A 17,433-nucleotide genomic window follows, 5' to 3' on the forward strand; every position below is an offset into this window, starting at 1 on the left:
CGTAGCCCACACATAGGCGTGGGCCAGCATTGTTTACGCATCATGTGCGACGATGGCGGCGGATGGGAGGCCGGTGCACGCACACGGGTGTTTCGCGCATGAGGAACGCGGGTAAGGTCGCTCCTTCCCGTCTCCTTCTCTCCCGGCGTCCCTGGGCGCGGTGGAAAAAAAAATATTTTGCAGCCGCGCCGCCAAGGATTCTCCAGCGCCTGGCGTTTCTTTCGTATCGCGTAACGGTTCGCAAATCTGCCGCACGCTGCCGAAATCTATAAAGCGGAACAAAATAACGCGGAATTCGATAGCTTGGAAAATGAATAATGCTCTTCGCGATTTGGAGGTGGCATAATGAATGTGGATATGTAGACCAGAGAAATTTTCCTCTCAGGTTATTTGCAGGTTATTTTTATCCAAAGTATAGCTTATTTTTGTTTTCAAGTGCCGAAGCGTCCTTGCATTGATTGCATGGAACTATTTATAGCGTACGAACATATGTGACTAATATGAACATATTGTTAATATTTGCGCAAATATTTACAATCATTGACATAGATGGACGTATATTATTTTGATGTTCTGCTCATATAAAGTGGTATTATTTTAATTGAGATGTGAAATACGGAAGGCTCGCAAAAATTACAGCGCGAGTAGAAGACGCTGAACTGTAAAAGAAAAGAATAAGGACTTTTCGTGCGTCATTTCAGGTTTCTTTTATAAATCCGTATCGAGATAAATTATTGTCTGAAGATTTATTTCGAAGTGAGAATGTGTGGATGTATTTCTTTGATTCGCATGCATTTAAGTCGCGGACACATTTGGGAAGCGACTTTTCCTTGGTCGCACCATATCTATTCGTGGCTGCACGTGTTAATCTATCCTTGGAGAGATCATCTATCTGTTCGCGACGTTGCATGCAAACTGCGGCAAAGCCTTATCGATCGGCGAGGCGCGGCTTAATGCTTAATTTTTTTTCTGCGAAGGAGCTGCGGAATTTCTTCGAGAATCAGAATTGTGTGCGGTCTCTAATGAATGCCTAAATGCTAATTTGGAAAAAAAGAGATAATGATGCAAAGATTTTGAAGCAAATGCATTTATTATAGATCTCGTTATAGGAGATTTTTCTCGTAATTATTTTTTGTTTTATTTGCATTACGATTTATCGAAGTCGTCGTTAAAAAAACTGTGACCTATTTTACGACAATAAAATGACATAAGTATCTTTGATCGATTATTATGCACCAAGAATACTACTGCATTAAAACACGGAGTTATTTATAAGCTATTACAATATAAGACGGTTATTTTTAACCACACTTTCTATATCTATTTTCTGCAACTCTCCAAAGCGCGAGCGTATAATCGGATTAGTTTAAGTACAGGAAGTGTAAAAAAGTGTAATTAGAATGAGCAGAACTAATCTTTCCGGAATGGAACAGTATTAGCTTGAAAAGTGAGATCAGCAATATTTCATTACGTAAGAAAGCGGAAGTTTACTCGATATCTGAATTACCGATAATTATGCATCTCAATACTCAAAAGTAAACACTGGTGTAATTTGTTTGTTTAAAGCGCAGCAAGCGTAAAAAACGCGTTTAAAAAATAATCGCTTTGTTTTGACTACGGCGATTGTAAGATGGCGCGTTTGATTAAACTTTTTTGCCGGGAGGAAAAATTGATTTGGATTTTCTCGCGAGCCCCGTAAATGAAGTTTGTCAGGTGCGTCGCAGATGAGGCTGTGCGGAGCGCCCGTATATTATGAGGAAGCGAGAATTTATGTGTGATATTATTCTTCGATATTTCTCGCGGAATGAACTCGAAATAAGCGCTGAGCAATGGCGAATGGGACAAAGTGCCTCGCGATTACAAACGTGTTTATTCCATTCGCACGAATATATTTCGCGCCTGACCTCTCTCTGAGGCAGCGGGCGTGAACGATAGCGACAGAAGCAGAACGATAATATTTATAGTATAAACGCGCTATAAGAGGAGGGTCTCGGCCCTATCCCCGCCTTCCACGCTTATTTACACTCGCTCCATTCGAGAAATATTTACTCCGCCGAACATTTCTCTCTTTCTGCGTGTGTATACGTTCTCGATATTCATCTGAACTCCATGATCTAATTAACGGAAAAGTTCTAATTAATAACCATCTTGTTTAATATTTAGATACAGGGCGTGCTGAAATTACATGTTCAAGGAACATGAATTTTCTTAGGGCACCTTTTCTGTCTGGAACATAATTTTGTTCTGCGCGAGAAATTTCGTGTGTCCCGCTCGCGTGTCGAGGGTAACATCGCTTTGCGTCTCGTCGGCGACTCGCATTTAGAACTTCTCACGCTGCTGACGCATCGCGACGCGAGAAATTGAATTGAATTCAATTCTATTAAGAAATAAAAAGTTGCTGCGACCCAGAAAAATGCGTCCGGCGAATTTATTCGCACGATGTCCCGAGCACTTGATGTTTTGTGCCGTGTCACGGTTATTAATTAACTCAGTCTCGTTTATAGAAACCGGCCGTGAATTATTTGAAACTTGATTCCATGTTATATTCTTTCATTAATGTCTTACAGTTTATTTCGAAAATTACATCACAAATATAAAAAGCAGCTTAAGAAATATCGAAAAGATGTGTGAAAAATTAGAAAATATTTTTTTTTTTCTTGCTTTTTTATACATTTTTGCAAAGCCTTTCAATCATTTGCGATATAATGTGGGATTAAATGGTGCAAAAATTCACGCCTGCGGTAAAATCCTTTATTCACTCATCGCAATTACAATCCGCGAGCAACGGTATCAATAGACGCAGTTTCCCGCATTAATATTTCCTGTTGTAATTCTATTATCTCGTTACCTCGATTTTATAGCAACACGCAGTAAAAATTGAATTCTGTTGCTGGACGTTTTTTAAGCTTTGACGAGCATCGCTGTAAGCTCACGCACCATCGTAGCCCCATTTCTGGCGTTTTGTATTTTCGCGATTACGCCAAGTCCGTTAGTTTAATTTATACAAAAAGCCGGGAATTTACCGCTACGAATAAAGGCGAGACGGCGACCAAGTAGACGCTTGATGCGCGCTGAGAGTCCGCGTTACATTCACCGGCTCGTTCGGTATCGACTGTTTCGATTCTAAATATCGCGATGACAGGCGAGCCACGTTATCGCGGTACAGGCGTCTGCTTTTTATCATCGACGTCAAGCGTAAAGGTCAGCGACACGCATCCCCGATCGGATCGGATCGGAATATCTTGACGACAAACCCGTTAAGCTTGTTCGACTTGCACGCAATTCCACGCGCAGATTTGTTTTACCTTCGCGTTCCTCGGCTTTGCTTATCTCTCACGCAAATTTCAAAAGGACATCGGCAAATTTTTGCTGTGGCATTGAAATTTATATTCGACGTAATTGTAACCTGTCCCACCGGTCGTTTTATTATTGACCCGCGCACGTGCGTCGCGTATAAAACACCGAGTTCGAGAAGGAAGCACTTCAGGTTGATAAGCAAGTTCAGGAATTACAGTGAAAAGATAACGGGTGTTGTCGAATCATTCACTAAGCAATACTTCACTTTTTGAGCTAAGCACACGTAAGGTTTTATAGAGTTTTTGTGTATATATATATATCTGTAAGCACGCGTGGCATTATGAGTTTTGTAATCGCAAACGATAAGAAAATTTGCAAAAACGAATTTTTGTCTGAGACACAACCTTGAAGCCTAAAGTTGTTAAGAGCTATTTTATCTATATTAATGAGACAAGTTATAAAAAATAGAATTATAATTAAATATGTAAATATATTCTCGATGAGCAAAAACATTTGTTGTTAAATATTAAATATTAAATTTATTTATAAATCTATTCAATTAATTTTTTCTGTGCGGGCGCAATAAAAACTGTTTAGTGTTGTTCTACATGTAATTATCGATTTTTCGCATAACTATTGTTTAAGACACGTTTGCTTCTATCAAGTTTGTTTCGCTAGTACGTTGCATAGAGTTGCGAAATCATCGCGCGCTCAATTACTCAATTAATACATCGATTAACCGTCGCGTAGGTAATTAGCTCTATTAATTTCCTCTTGCTAGAACATCGCAAAGCGACCGCTGCGAAATTGAATTACACGAAATATATTCGCGCGTGCGAGCCACGCGCGCTGGTCGCGTAAATGCCGACGAGGGAATATTCGGTATTCGCTTTCGCAATCGCTTTAACGCCGTATTAATCAACACGTTGCTTCCCGAGATATGAGCGACTCGTGTTTAACATTTGCAATATGCTACAATTTCTGGGTGAAAAAAAATAAAATAAAAAGTCAATATTAAATATTTAAACCCCGATGTTTTTCATCGACAAACATCACGTTTGATGCACGGCGTAGCTTTATTAATGCTTTTATTTGGAACTTTTTTTACAATTGAAACGCAAGCGATATGTCACCGAATTTTTTATTTAATATCTTACGCGATAGTGGATTGTGTGCTCTAGTTGAAACATAATTTGATTACATTAGCCTTGTCGTGGGAATTATTATCTCGTACGTACGCGCAAATACGCAGTGAACGAGAAACAGTCGCGGGGGCGACGCGAGAGGGAGGGTGAAGAGTGGAAGAAACACGGTCGTGCTACGCCCAAACGTTTTTCGTGGGCCGGTGATTGAGGACTGAGGTATAAGAATGTGTAGGTTCGGCCATTCGTCAGGCCCGAGATAACGGCGGGTTTTTGGCATTCGAGAAATGGTTCTAAGGGTACAATAACCCGGGCGCGACACGCGGGACGGTCTGGCACCGAGCATCGCTCGTCGTCATCTTTGTTCCCCTCTGCCGCCCCCCTGCTGCGGTTATATCCGAAGCGGAGCGCATTCTACGCCCTCGTCGATGACGTTAGAGGCGAACGCGGCCCACGGAGCCGTCAAGTACGAGCTAATTCGCTTCTTTGCCCCTGGTTCCATTTTTAAAGATCACACGCCGTTTTCTCACACTTCGAAAGTAAGATCGACGATTTTGTTTTGACGGGATGTGTAAAAAAATGGCTCCATTCAAAAAGACAGAAGTGATCCTTGAAGCAACTTTATCTGGAACGAAGTCGTAAATTCTAACCAATCTATATTTTTTTCTTCTGCGCGAAACGTAATCTAAATTTTTTATCGCTTATCTACATACAATTATCGATATCTCGTATAACTGTGTCGGAAATAGGTTTTCTTCGAAAATAAGATTAACGATTTTATTTTCGACGAGATTTGTGGAAAAGAGTCGCATGCTTTATTCAAAAAAGACAGAAGTGACCTCTGAAGCTGCATCTAGAACAAAGTTATAAATCTGTCCAATCTATTTTTTCTTCAATAAACGTAATAAAAAATTTTTACCGCTACCTATATTTGATTGTCGATTTATCGCGTAATTGTTTCGAGTTGCATTTAGTTGATTCTATCATTAACTTAGTTCTCTAATTGACATTGCGTGCTCAATCACTCAATTAATACATCGAATAGTCGTTGAGTATGTAATTAGTTTTATTAGTTTCTCGACACGATGTTTCTCTTGAAGTAAAATAATTTGAATATGAAAAATATTTTTCAACAACAAATAAAAATTTAAAAGATGATTACGAAAAGAGATGAAAATGGGATATACTCCGTATATCCAGTGCGTTCCTAATTGAATTTGGACTCATGAAAATTTTAATAGCGCTATGATTAGTATCGAATGCAAATCGGAAAACGTTTATATGCGGCAAGGTCTCGTTCCTTCGATCGAGGTCTAATCGAGGGCGGCCTCCGCCAATGGAAACAGTCGTTATCCAGCGTTATCCAGCGGCGTTACCGGGAGTCCCGCGGTTTTCTGGCTTGGCGTTTTCTTATCAGTGCCTTCTTTTGCGCGAGTCTAAGCGCGATCGCGTTATCGCGACACCGTCAATGCCAACCGTGGATTTGTATTGCAATTCGCGACTATTGCGTGTGCGTTTACGCGTACCACTGTCACGCTATCGCTAATCGGGCACAGTATATCGGCCGATACCGGAAGGCATCACGCGTTATTGCCGCGACGGAACATCAGAAATGCTAAGATTACCGGTGCCGAGCGGATGGCTGTAATAGTTAAGGACAAGTTGATATCGAGCTATTTTGAGCTTCAATGTGTGGTTTTTCTTTTTCGTTGTGAAACAAAAAGCGTAGAAATAAGAAAAGAAAGAAGAATAGTGAATCTGATATAAAAAACAATAGTAAATTTCTGATACAAAAAACATGTTATTTATGACTGACCTATTTATGAAATTGATTGAGATGATTGAGATGATTGAGATGACACTGATTATTTATTCACCGCAATTATGGCGTTAAAATTAAATAAATAATAAAGGGAACTTTATTCAACTTTTACAACGTCGCTCCATTTTTGCGCTTCGTAATTGTTCCGATTTTGCCGTTCCGAAAAAAAAGGACGGTACTTCACGTTTCCGCTCTGTAGGTCTTTTATCGCGCGTTTATACGCACGCGTGTTTATTTCGGTCGATTTCCGTTCGTCGTAGCGCGGTTGCATCAGCAGCCTCGCGATAGTGCGCGGCATGCGTGCGAACCGGGTCGCGATGGACTTTGTCAGAAACACGACGCGGAGTTGAGGAAACGTTTCCTTTTTATTTCTTTCATCGCTACCTCGGCGCTCCTGTTCGTCATTATCGTTTTATTAGATTGATGTAATCGAATGGACAAATAAAGTCATAAATCTCATACCGGTATGCGAACAGCGTGTTTTCTCGCATCAGGTGTGCCTTTAAAAGGCACAAACGGATGCATGCGATTCATATCCGCCGTGATTTCCTTGGGAAACTAAAGAAAGTCGATATATAGATCGGGATGTGTTTGTGCGAGGCGATCGCGACCCAATTCTGTCGGCTGTTGCGTATAAGTATTTTTCATCGACTGCCCGGCTACCTTCTCTTCTCGTGCAGGCCGGATCGCTTTCTTCCTTCACGCCACTTTTCGGAGTGCCGAAACGCGACCTTCTCGTTCTCGTTTGCAGACGCACGCTCGAATGGAATATTCCCGCGCCCAAATGTAATTGTTAACGATTCTCGCGGTATATCAGTCTCCGATAAAAATTCAAGGTTTTCACGATTATTTAAATTTATAATAGACATGTATTTCTCCTTGTAGCATTTTTTAAATAGCACATAGGGTCGCTACACACACACAGCTGCGTGTTAGGGTCATTCAATCGCGCTTTTATTTCGAAAATGAGAATAACTCATCCATTAACCATAAGCATTGGTATTTTTGTTTCAGGCAGCTGCGCGAGGGAACGCTTGCGGAAAACGGCCTGCTGAACGACAGTCGACTCACGCTACTACCGAGCGTGGAAACCGGACTGTTGGTAAGTTGAACTTTCGTGTCCTGCACTCGCACGTGAGTATTAATCAAATCAACCCACTGCGCTTGGCACGGTAATGAGTAGTTATCAGTACGGTTTTTATCGTGCATCATCGCGTTGCCGTAAAGACGAACTACGGACTCGCACGGGAAGATCCGCTAAATCCTCGTTGCTCTCCTTTCCTTCCTGCAGGAGAAAAATATATTTCACGAGATGGTCATTGAACGATTATAAAAAATTTGACACAAATATTTTCTCACACAATTTATATTGGGTTACTAGGGTTGAGGTATTCAAATTTTTTCTTTGAAATCGTTTTAAATGACTTTGAGCTGAAGCTTTTATCGCAGCCTTTCGATCATTCGCCGATCGCGATTCGATATCAGTGAAACGCAATTCCGATAAGCGAAATTCCAGTTGGCTCACGCGATCGGCAAAACCCGAATCGAAATTTCATCTCTTGTTAATATGATAAATTGAAAATTTGTATCATACCTTTGACATTTTCCAAGCTCACGGATTTCGAGATATATTCAATGAAATTTTTTATTCAACGTAATACCGTTAAATATATGTCTTGATTCCAACTGTTACGAAACCAATTTGTTGATACTACACGGAGAAAATTTTATATAAAAAATTACTACGGCAAAATAGCCGCGGACCATAAGAGAAATTATAAATTTACATACTATGGTCATTATGTGAGAAACATAGTAAAAATTTTTATAATTTTTTCATAGTTCGCGACTACATAATATTTTTTTATATAAAATTTTCTCTGTGTGATATAAAATTTTCTCAATGACAGAATAATAAATCGTGAACTTGATCGCGCATAAATTTTACGCGAACAATCTAATGTCGCTATTGTGTAGCAGCATATTTAATCGATTGAATAATTGATTGCTCATTTGATATTTACATTTAGATGCAAATATTGTTCAGTGGCTTGTGTTTGAAACAAGTGTAATACCCAACTATAAAATAAAGAAATTTATTTTTGTTGGGTTGAAAGTTGGTATGTGTGCAAAAGAGAGGAACAGCAGAAAAGAACTTTTGCAGAAACTTTGGAAAAGATTCGTGTTTGACGAGACTGCGATTTTATTGGGGAACTGTGTATATTGTATTGTCAAAGTCCGAAGGATCAACAATCCTAAGACTGCCTAGGCAAGTTTGGAGGAGTATATCGCAAAAAAGGAGAAAAATTTCAAGCCTCTGTAATATTATTTTGCGTGTCTTATTATATTAATATAATTTTGTAAAAGTTAAAAAAATTTGAATCAATTTTTAACAGCTATAAAAAATTAAAAAAAAATCATTAAACTGCATTTTAAAAACATATTATAATCATTTATTACAAAAAATAAAAAAAAACTTTTGCAATGTGATTTTTTAAGTCCTACAACGGCAAGACGGCGGAAGGTAAAATTCGATACTTAAATTTCGATGCGGGAATGTAACGCTATTCGCTTTTTCTGTCGCGTCCGCGATTACAACCCGGATTCGCGCACCGGGTCTCTATCCTGGAACCGTTCGTCGCTCGTTCGCTGGTGCGAGGGAGATGACGGTGTCTTGGATGCGAGGAGAACGTATACGGGGCTCGCGATCCGCGCGGACAAACGCCGTTAACTCCGGCGTTCGCGTATCGTCGGGTCACTTGGTTTCTCGGTCACACCATATCGTCTTCGACATCTTTATATTCCGCGGATATTCATCTGATCCGGCGATTATCGCAATCTTAACTCCCCTTAACTTTTAATTTTTTTAAAATAAATTTTCGACAAAAATAAATAAGTATTTTTTATGGCGTATTTTATTTAGCGTATTATGTGCAATTATTTGGTATGTCGCGTTAGTTTTCTACAACGAATACTTGTCAATTATATTTTTTTCTTATCTTGAAAGAGGCAGGTTGTTTACTTTTGAGACCTCTTTTCTGTGTTGCTCATTGATCAATTCGCGTTGCGCGTTAGTTCGTATTATCGCGTGGTTGTCATCGCGACGTTTGCGTTAACTTTTTTGGTTATTATCGATCGATTGAGATAGTTGCGTCTAACGTTACTTTGACAGAACATAAGTTAAACTAAGTGCATTTCAGAGAATTTGAGAATGGGAGAGATTTTAATAGAAGTAGAAAGGTTTAGAAAGAATGAGAAATGAGAGAAGAAAAAAATGGCGCGCGCTTGTGTTGCATAGTATGTTATATTAAAATTAAACAAATTAACGCTGTAAATATATAAATTTTGGAGGAGCGCGACACAAATTTCGTTGAGATTAGCTCGTCACACATGCTCGCAACATCTGTCGCAGAAATCGGTGCGCGTAAACATATGACGCCATATGACTCCAGGCAATGTAATGTTTCGTAAAGTCTGACCGAAGTAACGTAACGTAACTTGACCCTAACTGGCCACAAAGCAGCAGCACACAGGTGCTGTTTTTCGCCTATCAGCCTTTAGGAAACACGTAGTAACTTCACGGAAACGGACTCTCTCCCCCCTCGCTGCGTATTTCCGCTTAAGAATTACGCGACCGCGGAGGATGTTAATGAGGAACAGCGAAACGGATAGGTCGACGTAAGCGTAACACGCATGGAAACGCTCGAAACCTTTTTAATCGCTCTCGTTCACGAATGAAGTCTGAAGAAGTGTTTAATCCCTTTAACACAAAAAGACACTAATTCAATTGCTGCTTGTTTAGTTCGATATTCGGCATTATTTGTAAATTTTCGGAATCGTCAATTTATCTTTGAAAATAATAAGATTATCTATGAAATTGCGACAATATTGTTACAATTAGAATTTATATATACATACATAAATATACAACTCGCAATGCTGCAAGCATTTATAAAATGCTGAAAATTTCCGGTAGAGGAATAATCTCGACTTTCTCCGGGCTCCGTGTTCGAACTCGCTTCGCCTGTGAATGAACTCCCAGTTTTCAGGCGTCGAAGGGGTTGAAGGCATTACGGTAGGGACACCGAGGTCTTTCTCTCTTTCCCCTGAAGTCTGAAATTGACTCCAGCCCGGGCTCGAGCCGCTAGCAACAGCGCGCGCGCATTTCCCGGGTCCTTATCGCACGACCGAGACTTGTTCGCATGGCTGTCAAGGGGGACCGACCGCTCGCTCGCTCGCCCGTTCTCGGCTCTCGGTCACCCGCAGTCAATTTTAAAGCCCGTTTCTGTGTGGGTACGCACGATCGAGCCGGATGCGCGTTTGTGTGCGTATGCGCGCGTCTCCCTTTCTCTCTCGCCCCTCGTCGTTACCCCGCGTTTCTAGTCGTGATCGCAAGGCATACAGGGTGTCGTGGAAAAGAAGACACGTGTCGCTACGTTCTGCAATTATTCCCCTATATTATTATGTAACACTCTTTGCGTGAATATTTAAAATATTCCATAATATTTCATGATTATTAAATATTTGGTTCAAAAACCATCGCGTAATTCAAAAACTTTTACGTTAAATATTTTCAATAATTAAAATCATTATCTTCGATATATTTCAGAGTTTTAGTTTGCGTGCGAATAGCTTTGAGATATTAAAACTATTATAATTTCATTAAATTTAACATTTTGTGATACAGACAGATGGAAAAAAAAATATATTTCATGTAATTCTCGTGTATTTGCCAAATTCTGAATCCATCAAAATTATTATTATCAATTTCAATCTCTGGATTTTTTTTTGCAAACAAATTTGGTATTGACAATTTTCCGTAGGCGTTTATAAATTTATGGGTACCGCTTCACATGCTTTTTGACACACTATAGATATCGCTCGTGGGTGGTAGCTTTGACACGCTCTGTAGATATCGCTACAAGGCAAGAGCGAGACCTATGGGCCGGGTTTACAGTAGGGATGGGATTTAATTAAAAAAATAATCAATGTTTAAATACTTAATTATAAAAAATATCGATTTTTCACAATGGATTATTTTTTAAAAACCGATTATTAATTGATAAAATGAAATAATTTCAATTTTCCATAAAAAAAAAGAAAAAATTATTTTTCTCATAATCTAGGAGATTTTTATTATGTACGTGTGCCTTCAACCTAACAAAATTTTAGGACTTTGATACCAAATCCTGCTTTTTTCCTCTGTTCGATTCAATTTATCTCTATTCTGTTCACTATTATTGATGGTTTTATCTCGATCGAGTCACTCGATATATTTCTTTTTATCAATCGATGCTTTAAAGTTACTGGTTTTCTGAAATGTTTGATGATCAATACTCATTGTATGATTGATCAATACTCAATCCTTCTCTTTCCTTATCGATATTTGTTTAAGATGTATTTTTAGCTTTTTCTAAATTAAGCGACCGATCTTCTTAAAAAACTTACATTAAGACTTCAAATGCTGCAAAGTTTTCCTCTACCAAAATGTTCTGTAAACTGTACGGATATTTAAGTTTCTTGAATTTGTTGTAAACTTCCGCTCTTGCCGCATCATAAGGATTAATCGAATCTAAAAATATCGATGAAACTATCGATTTAATAAAAAAAAGAATCGATGCATCGGTCAAATATATTGCCCATCCCTTGTTCGCACACAGCCCAGACTCTGCTGCGAAAACGAGCGAGCGAGCGACAGCGCGCGCGCCTCGCGATCGAAGAGCAGCGTTTCGTAGCGCGCTCTTTATCTCTGCGCGTTCCTTTTTTCCTCGTCCGAGCACTCGCTCGACCCGTCGAGGGAGAAAGAGAGAGGGAGAGAACCCAGTCGGCTTTTCGGACTTCGTCCGGCGCCGCTCTCCCCGGTTCGTGAAATCACCGTTAGATGTTGGTAAAATGGCAGAATCCATCTTCGCCGGAGTCCGATTAATTTCGATGCTACCAAGCCAGTCTCGGCGATGTTTATATGCAGAACGCTTTCGTAGCACCTTTCGGCTATTTGTCAAGGTGCCAATTTAGATTAATCCTGGATTACTCCTATTGAAGTCCGATAGTATTCTCCTGCGGAGGAGTGAAAGTTCACTCGTGATTAAAGATACAATTTTTTGTTTATTTATGTCTACTGCGCGTTTTTAGATATTTGCATTGTATTTTTTATATATTAGTTTTACAGATACATGTATTATTTTTAACATGTTTCCGTTTGAAGATAAAAAAATGAGAAAAGAAAGCATTGATTATTAACACTTAAAGTGAACACGTTTTTTTTAGCACCTCAATACTGAACACGTGGGTCACGTGACGTCCGGGCCAATTTTTTCACTAAAAGATCATCTGGAAAATTCTGAAAAATTGTTAACATATTCTTTGAAGTCTAAAGTAAGATTTTATATCATAAAGTTTAAAAAAAAATTAATTAATAAATTTTGGTTCTTTTGAAAATCGATAAGTTAGAAACGGGCCGGAATGACTCAGGTGGTCACTTTAGGCGTTAATGGAGATGTAATTTACTTTAAGTATTGTCGAGGATAATATAAAGACCCTAAACTAAATCCCCTTCAAAGTGGAAGTTTGCTTTTTTTACATCGCTTAACCATCGTCTCCATTGTATTCATTGTTCGAGATTTTCTGACACTTTTAAAGATGATCCTCTTGTCCCGAGCGCTCCTTTTTACCTGAGAATGCCATCGTCAACCCTTGTACGAATTAGAGAACTGCTTCTGTCCAGTTTCTAGGTTTCCGGTGTTTTGGCTAAATGGGCAAACAAGATTATCGCGTTGAGGCGATACACACCCATTTTACGGTAAATTGATTTCACGCCCGAAGATGACGACGGCAGGCCAACTGGCGTACCGGCTATTTCCGTCGGAAATAGACGGCCATTGCCCACAATTAACCGTTGGATAATTGCGATAGAATTCGACGGATTATCATCGTGTTTATTCCCGAGTGTTTAAATAGCCGATCTGAGTTCACCGCTCACTTCTGAACGCTCAAATGAAGCGACAAATGCATTAAAAGACGCGTAAACAAAAGATTTAATCGAGCAATTTTCACCCGCGCGTAGAAAAGCGAAAGGTGAAATTATTCTCACGGAAAAATAAAAACTGCGGAAGTATTCAATATGAAATTCAGCTATTTTATTACGGTACTTTTCGGTAAAGAGAAAAATGTAAAAAAATGTCGAATATTACTTTTTCGTAATAACGTTTTAGATTTTTCTCTTTACTATTGCGCGATCGGCTCAATCTATTTGACACCCGTTTCGCTTTCATTATTACTTTCTCTCGTTTCCTACATGATTAGTATCAGCTCTCGATAAACTCGCGGTATATATAGAAATTTCTCCGAGCGATTTCTGGAATATAATTGATAGATCGGATATAATGCAACATACTCTTTGTGGAAAGAATTGAAAAATTAATCTTATGATTGAGAAAATTGAGTTTAGATTTTTTTCCCCAGAGTCTTTAAAGCGAATTACGCGCAGCGCTTAAGTTTTTAAATGGTCCATCGCGATTTACGAGTCTCATCCGATCGATCGTTGCGCATCAAGGAAGTTCGCTGCGGGAGTCGCGGACGATTGGGTACTGAGAGTGGGCCCGATTAGTTAATCGTTTTGCAAGAGCGTTTCACCGAGTGACGAGACCGGGACTCGCTATATTCACGAACGAACGAAAGAATGCCTGATTTGGCTTGAAAGGCGAAGCGCAGATATGAGACTTAATTTATAAATATAGATGCACGAATAAAAAGAATGTCGAAGACTTTTTTTTTAAGTTGTTGAGAAAGAATGAGCTATCAATTTGTCAATTTCAGCGAAATTTTAAAGTTTATTTATGCGTATTTTTAATTAAATTCCTACTTATTTACAATAACAGAACATTTATCAATTGAAATTAAGAGTTTTTTGTATGCAAAGTGTTTTGGTATAATATGTTTTTCTACATTCTAAACTCTCAAAATATATAAAAAGAAATCACAGACGTGCCGATGTGTGATGCAACTCGCATAAAAAGCCAATCAAGTAAACATACTATCATTCTCGTGCTACTTTGACATTGCGAACAACTGACACCGGTATCTCATCCCGGCTATGAATAGAGTTCTATTGCACTTTAATGCGACACGTGGAGCGAGCGCATCGGTTCGATAGCCTTCACTGCGCGTTTTCGATGCAGCCGTTGCAAGTCACATCGGAAGCCAAACCACAAGCAACTATCGTGCGAGCCAGTCAGTCGGCTTCTTATATTTAGCTCCGACGATTAATAATTGGTAGCAACTATATGAATGGTATTAATTTAACGTCCGGCGGGACTCTCCCCCGCGCCACTGTCCATCGATCGCGACCTATGAATATTGACGCGGAAAACAAACTTTGATAGTAGTCCCGAGATAGCGTCAACTCGATCCACGCTGTAAAAGTGATAATTCATATTTGTTTGCCGATACTTGAACGGATACTTGGTCACTCTTAAGACCAACCGATTATTAAGTATGCGATACGCAGGCACGCGTGAAGGTCACATTCTCGTATGTGGCATTTTTACATTGCATTTTTGCATATGAAGTCTACGTGATCAATCGTTACTTGTAAATGAACGATAGACAATGGCTTATTGAATGCAAGAACGACTGAATAAATTTTTTAGCGACATTACAATTTTATAAGAATATAAATTTGAGAATAATAAAAAAAGATGGATCACATGAATCTGTAGCTTTGAGTTGCAAGTTGATCGAAAGTTTGAACGATCTTTTATCAATTGATTTTAACACGCGAGAAATAAAAAATAAATTTTTATTTGTTATTTAATTTAGATTTTACTTGCCATTTGGACTTAGAATTTATTTAAACAACAGAATTTTAGTATATCTCTCAACAATTTTAAATAAAAAATAAAAGAAATTTTTTAAAGTTATGGCTGTTAATAATTTTTGTTTAAGAAAATTTTCCATTTTTAGAAAAATTTATAGACGAAGTTTGTGTGTGTACTTTCAATACACGTGTGAAGGTCTTGCACGACGTTTAGATTATTTTAATAGCGGGCCTTTTATGTAATGTTGTGGGTCTCCCGGATGTTTCTTTGTTAAAAAAGAATACATTTCGCAGTGACAAGGTCGGTTTCCGCGAAATCGGGACTTTCGTCGAAACGAGTCCGCGAATCGAATTACCGAATCCGACAATGACTGCGTCCGGCGAAAGGAAGTCCGTTAGGTGTGAGGGATGCTTCGTCGAGGGTGTGAACCTTGATTCCGCGAGGTTTCCTCTCTTCTGCAGGTCTTCTCGCGCGTCTATCTCGCGTCGCGACCACATCGATTCATCGCGTTTCATCTTGTATTCGCACCAAAAAGCATCGATACGATTTGTATTCGATTGTTAAAAAAAAACGTGGAATGCTGAACTCTCTAAAGCAAACATCATTTTGTCACGATCACGCCTTATATTGCAGCGCGAGTTATTTTTGAATGAAGTCCTGTTGCCTTGTTAAATTCGAAACCTGTTAATTATTTTTTGTCGCCACCAAATCCGCGAACAAATAAATATTTTCAGCGTACCGGCGAATTTATCGGAGGTGCGTGTACACAGCTTGTCTGAAATTAACAAAGCTTATCTCGATTGACACGTCGCGATCGTTGTCGCACTTGGAATAATGATTACAGATAATAACCATCTCCTTTTTCATCATTGTTTCAGGCGCAACGGCCGGAGCAGAGCGTGATGCAAGCCTTGGAGAGTCTCAATGACTCACAGGTGAACGACTTCTTGTCCGGTAAAGCACCGCTGAACCTTACGATGCGTTTGGGCGATCACATGATGCTGATCCAACTGCAACTGTCAACTGTAACCCCGGCTTCGGGGGGAGGGCCGGCACCCGCCAATCAGGCGGGTTCCGCCAGCGGCAATAGCCACAGCCACGGCAGCGGCGGCAGCACCGGTGGCATGGCCATCGGCGGGAACACGACGAACGTCTCCAATCTACCTGGCAGCCACGTTTCCTCCTCGCTGCAGACCAGAAGATGTCTTTCCGCTAGATCTTCGGGAAGTGTGAAGCCGCAGAGCGCGCAAGCCGCTGCGTCGGCCGGCAGAACGTCGCACTTCATCAGCAGCCTCGCAAACGCCCTGCACGCCGCCGCAAGTTACAGCAACAGCAGTAGTCTACCCACCGCTAACATCACCAACACTACCACCAGTCCGGTCTGCTCCAGTCGGGTTACAACGTCGCCCGTTTCCTCCACTATCAGCCCGGCGCATTCGTCGTCCAGCAACTCGAGTCAGTCCTCGCGCGGCAATCATCACGGCGTGTCGCCCAGCAGCGGCTCCTCCGGCACGTGCCAGCCCTATCCGCCCTATCACCATCATCTTCATCATCATGGCCATCACCACGGCCATCACCACAGCTACCACCACCACCACCACCACCACCATCATCATCACCACTCGAGGAACAAGTCCAGCTTGCCCAGTCTCTCCTCTCCTTCCTCCTCCTCTACGTCGGGTTCCGCCCCGATTCAGGAACAGTCCGCCTCGGAGTCGGTGTCTTACGACGCGACGTTGCCAAGGAAGAAGCTCTGCGCCGGACACCATCATCACGGCCAGCAATCGTCCTCGGTGACTCCCAGCGGTGTGGACGCCACGAGGAGTCAGCACGACGAGTCGAGCCCGCAGAGCCCCACCTGCACCTCGTCGCTGATGATGGAGCAGTCGTCGCCGCCGAAGCCCGCCACTCTCGACACCCGAGCACTCGCCGAAGCGTCCCGGAACCTCACACAGAAACTGAAGCAGCTCTCCTCTGAGGTACTCACCTCGCGGGTCGACCTCGCCGAGGTATACATTGTTACCGAAGCCAGTTCCCCCTGTGTACCATTATTCGTATTCATGTATTCGTGATTGAGCCGCGTGTCAATTAAGGTCCTGAGAGGCGTGTCGATTCGGTCTCTGCGAATTGGATTGTCTGCCTTAACAAGATGCAATTTTCCGGTAATATTAAGTTTGTTTCTTGATGTCGATAAAAATTTAATAAAATGAATGCTATTCGCTCTTGTACTCTCAGGTCCTTAAAATATTATCATTTATGTACATTCAATGTCATTTTACACTGTTAATGTCGACGGAATCCGAATCTTACTGTTTTAAAGTGAAGCAAAATATATATACACAATTAATATTGTACA

General features: G+C 40.5%; 1 protein-coding gene across 2 annotated transcripts in view; it reads left to right on the top strand.

Annotated features, from left to right (window-relative positions):
* Nucleotides 1-17,433, top strand: part of stx (stuxnet) — a 29,732-nt gene that overhangs the window by 8,226 nt on the left and 4,073 nt on the right. Inside the window, exons 2-3 of one of the 2 annotated variants that reach the window (XM_012370862.2) lie at nucleotides 7,276-7,363; nucleotides 15,956-17,086. In XM_012370862.2, the coding sequence (XP_012226285.1) occupies nucleotides 7,276-7,363; nucleotides 15,956-17,086 (1,219 nt within the window). The remainder of the gene's footprint in view (nucleotides 1-7,275; nucleotides 7,364-15,955; nucleotides 17,087-17,433) is intronic. The other variant, XM_012370863.2, reaches the window with a different exon arrangement.

The sequence above is a fragment of the Linepithema humile genome, chromosome 1 (assembly GCF_040581485.1).
Source record: "Linepithema humile isolate Giens D197 chromosome 1, Lhum_UNIL_v1.0, whole genome shotgun sequence".
Lineage (NCBI taxonomy): Eukaryota > Metazoa > Arthropoda > Insecta > Hymenoptera > Formicidae > Linepithema > Linepithema humile.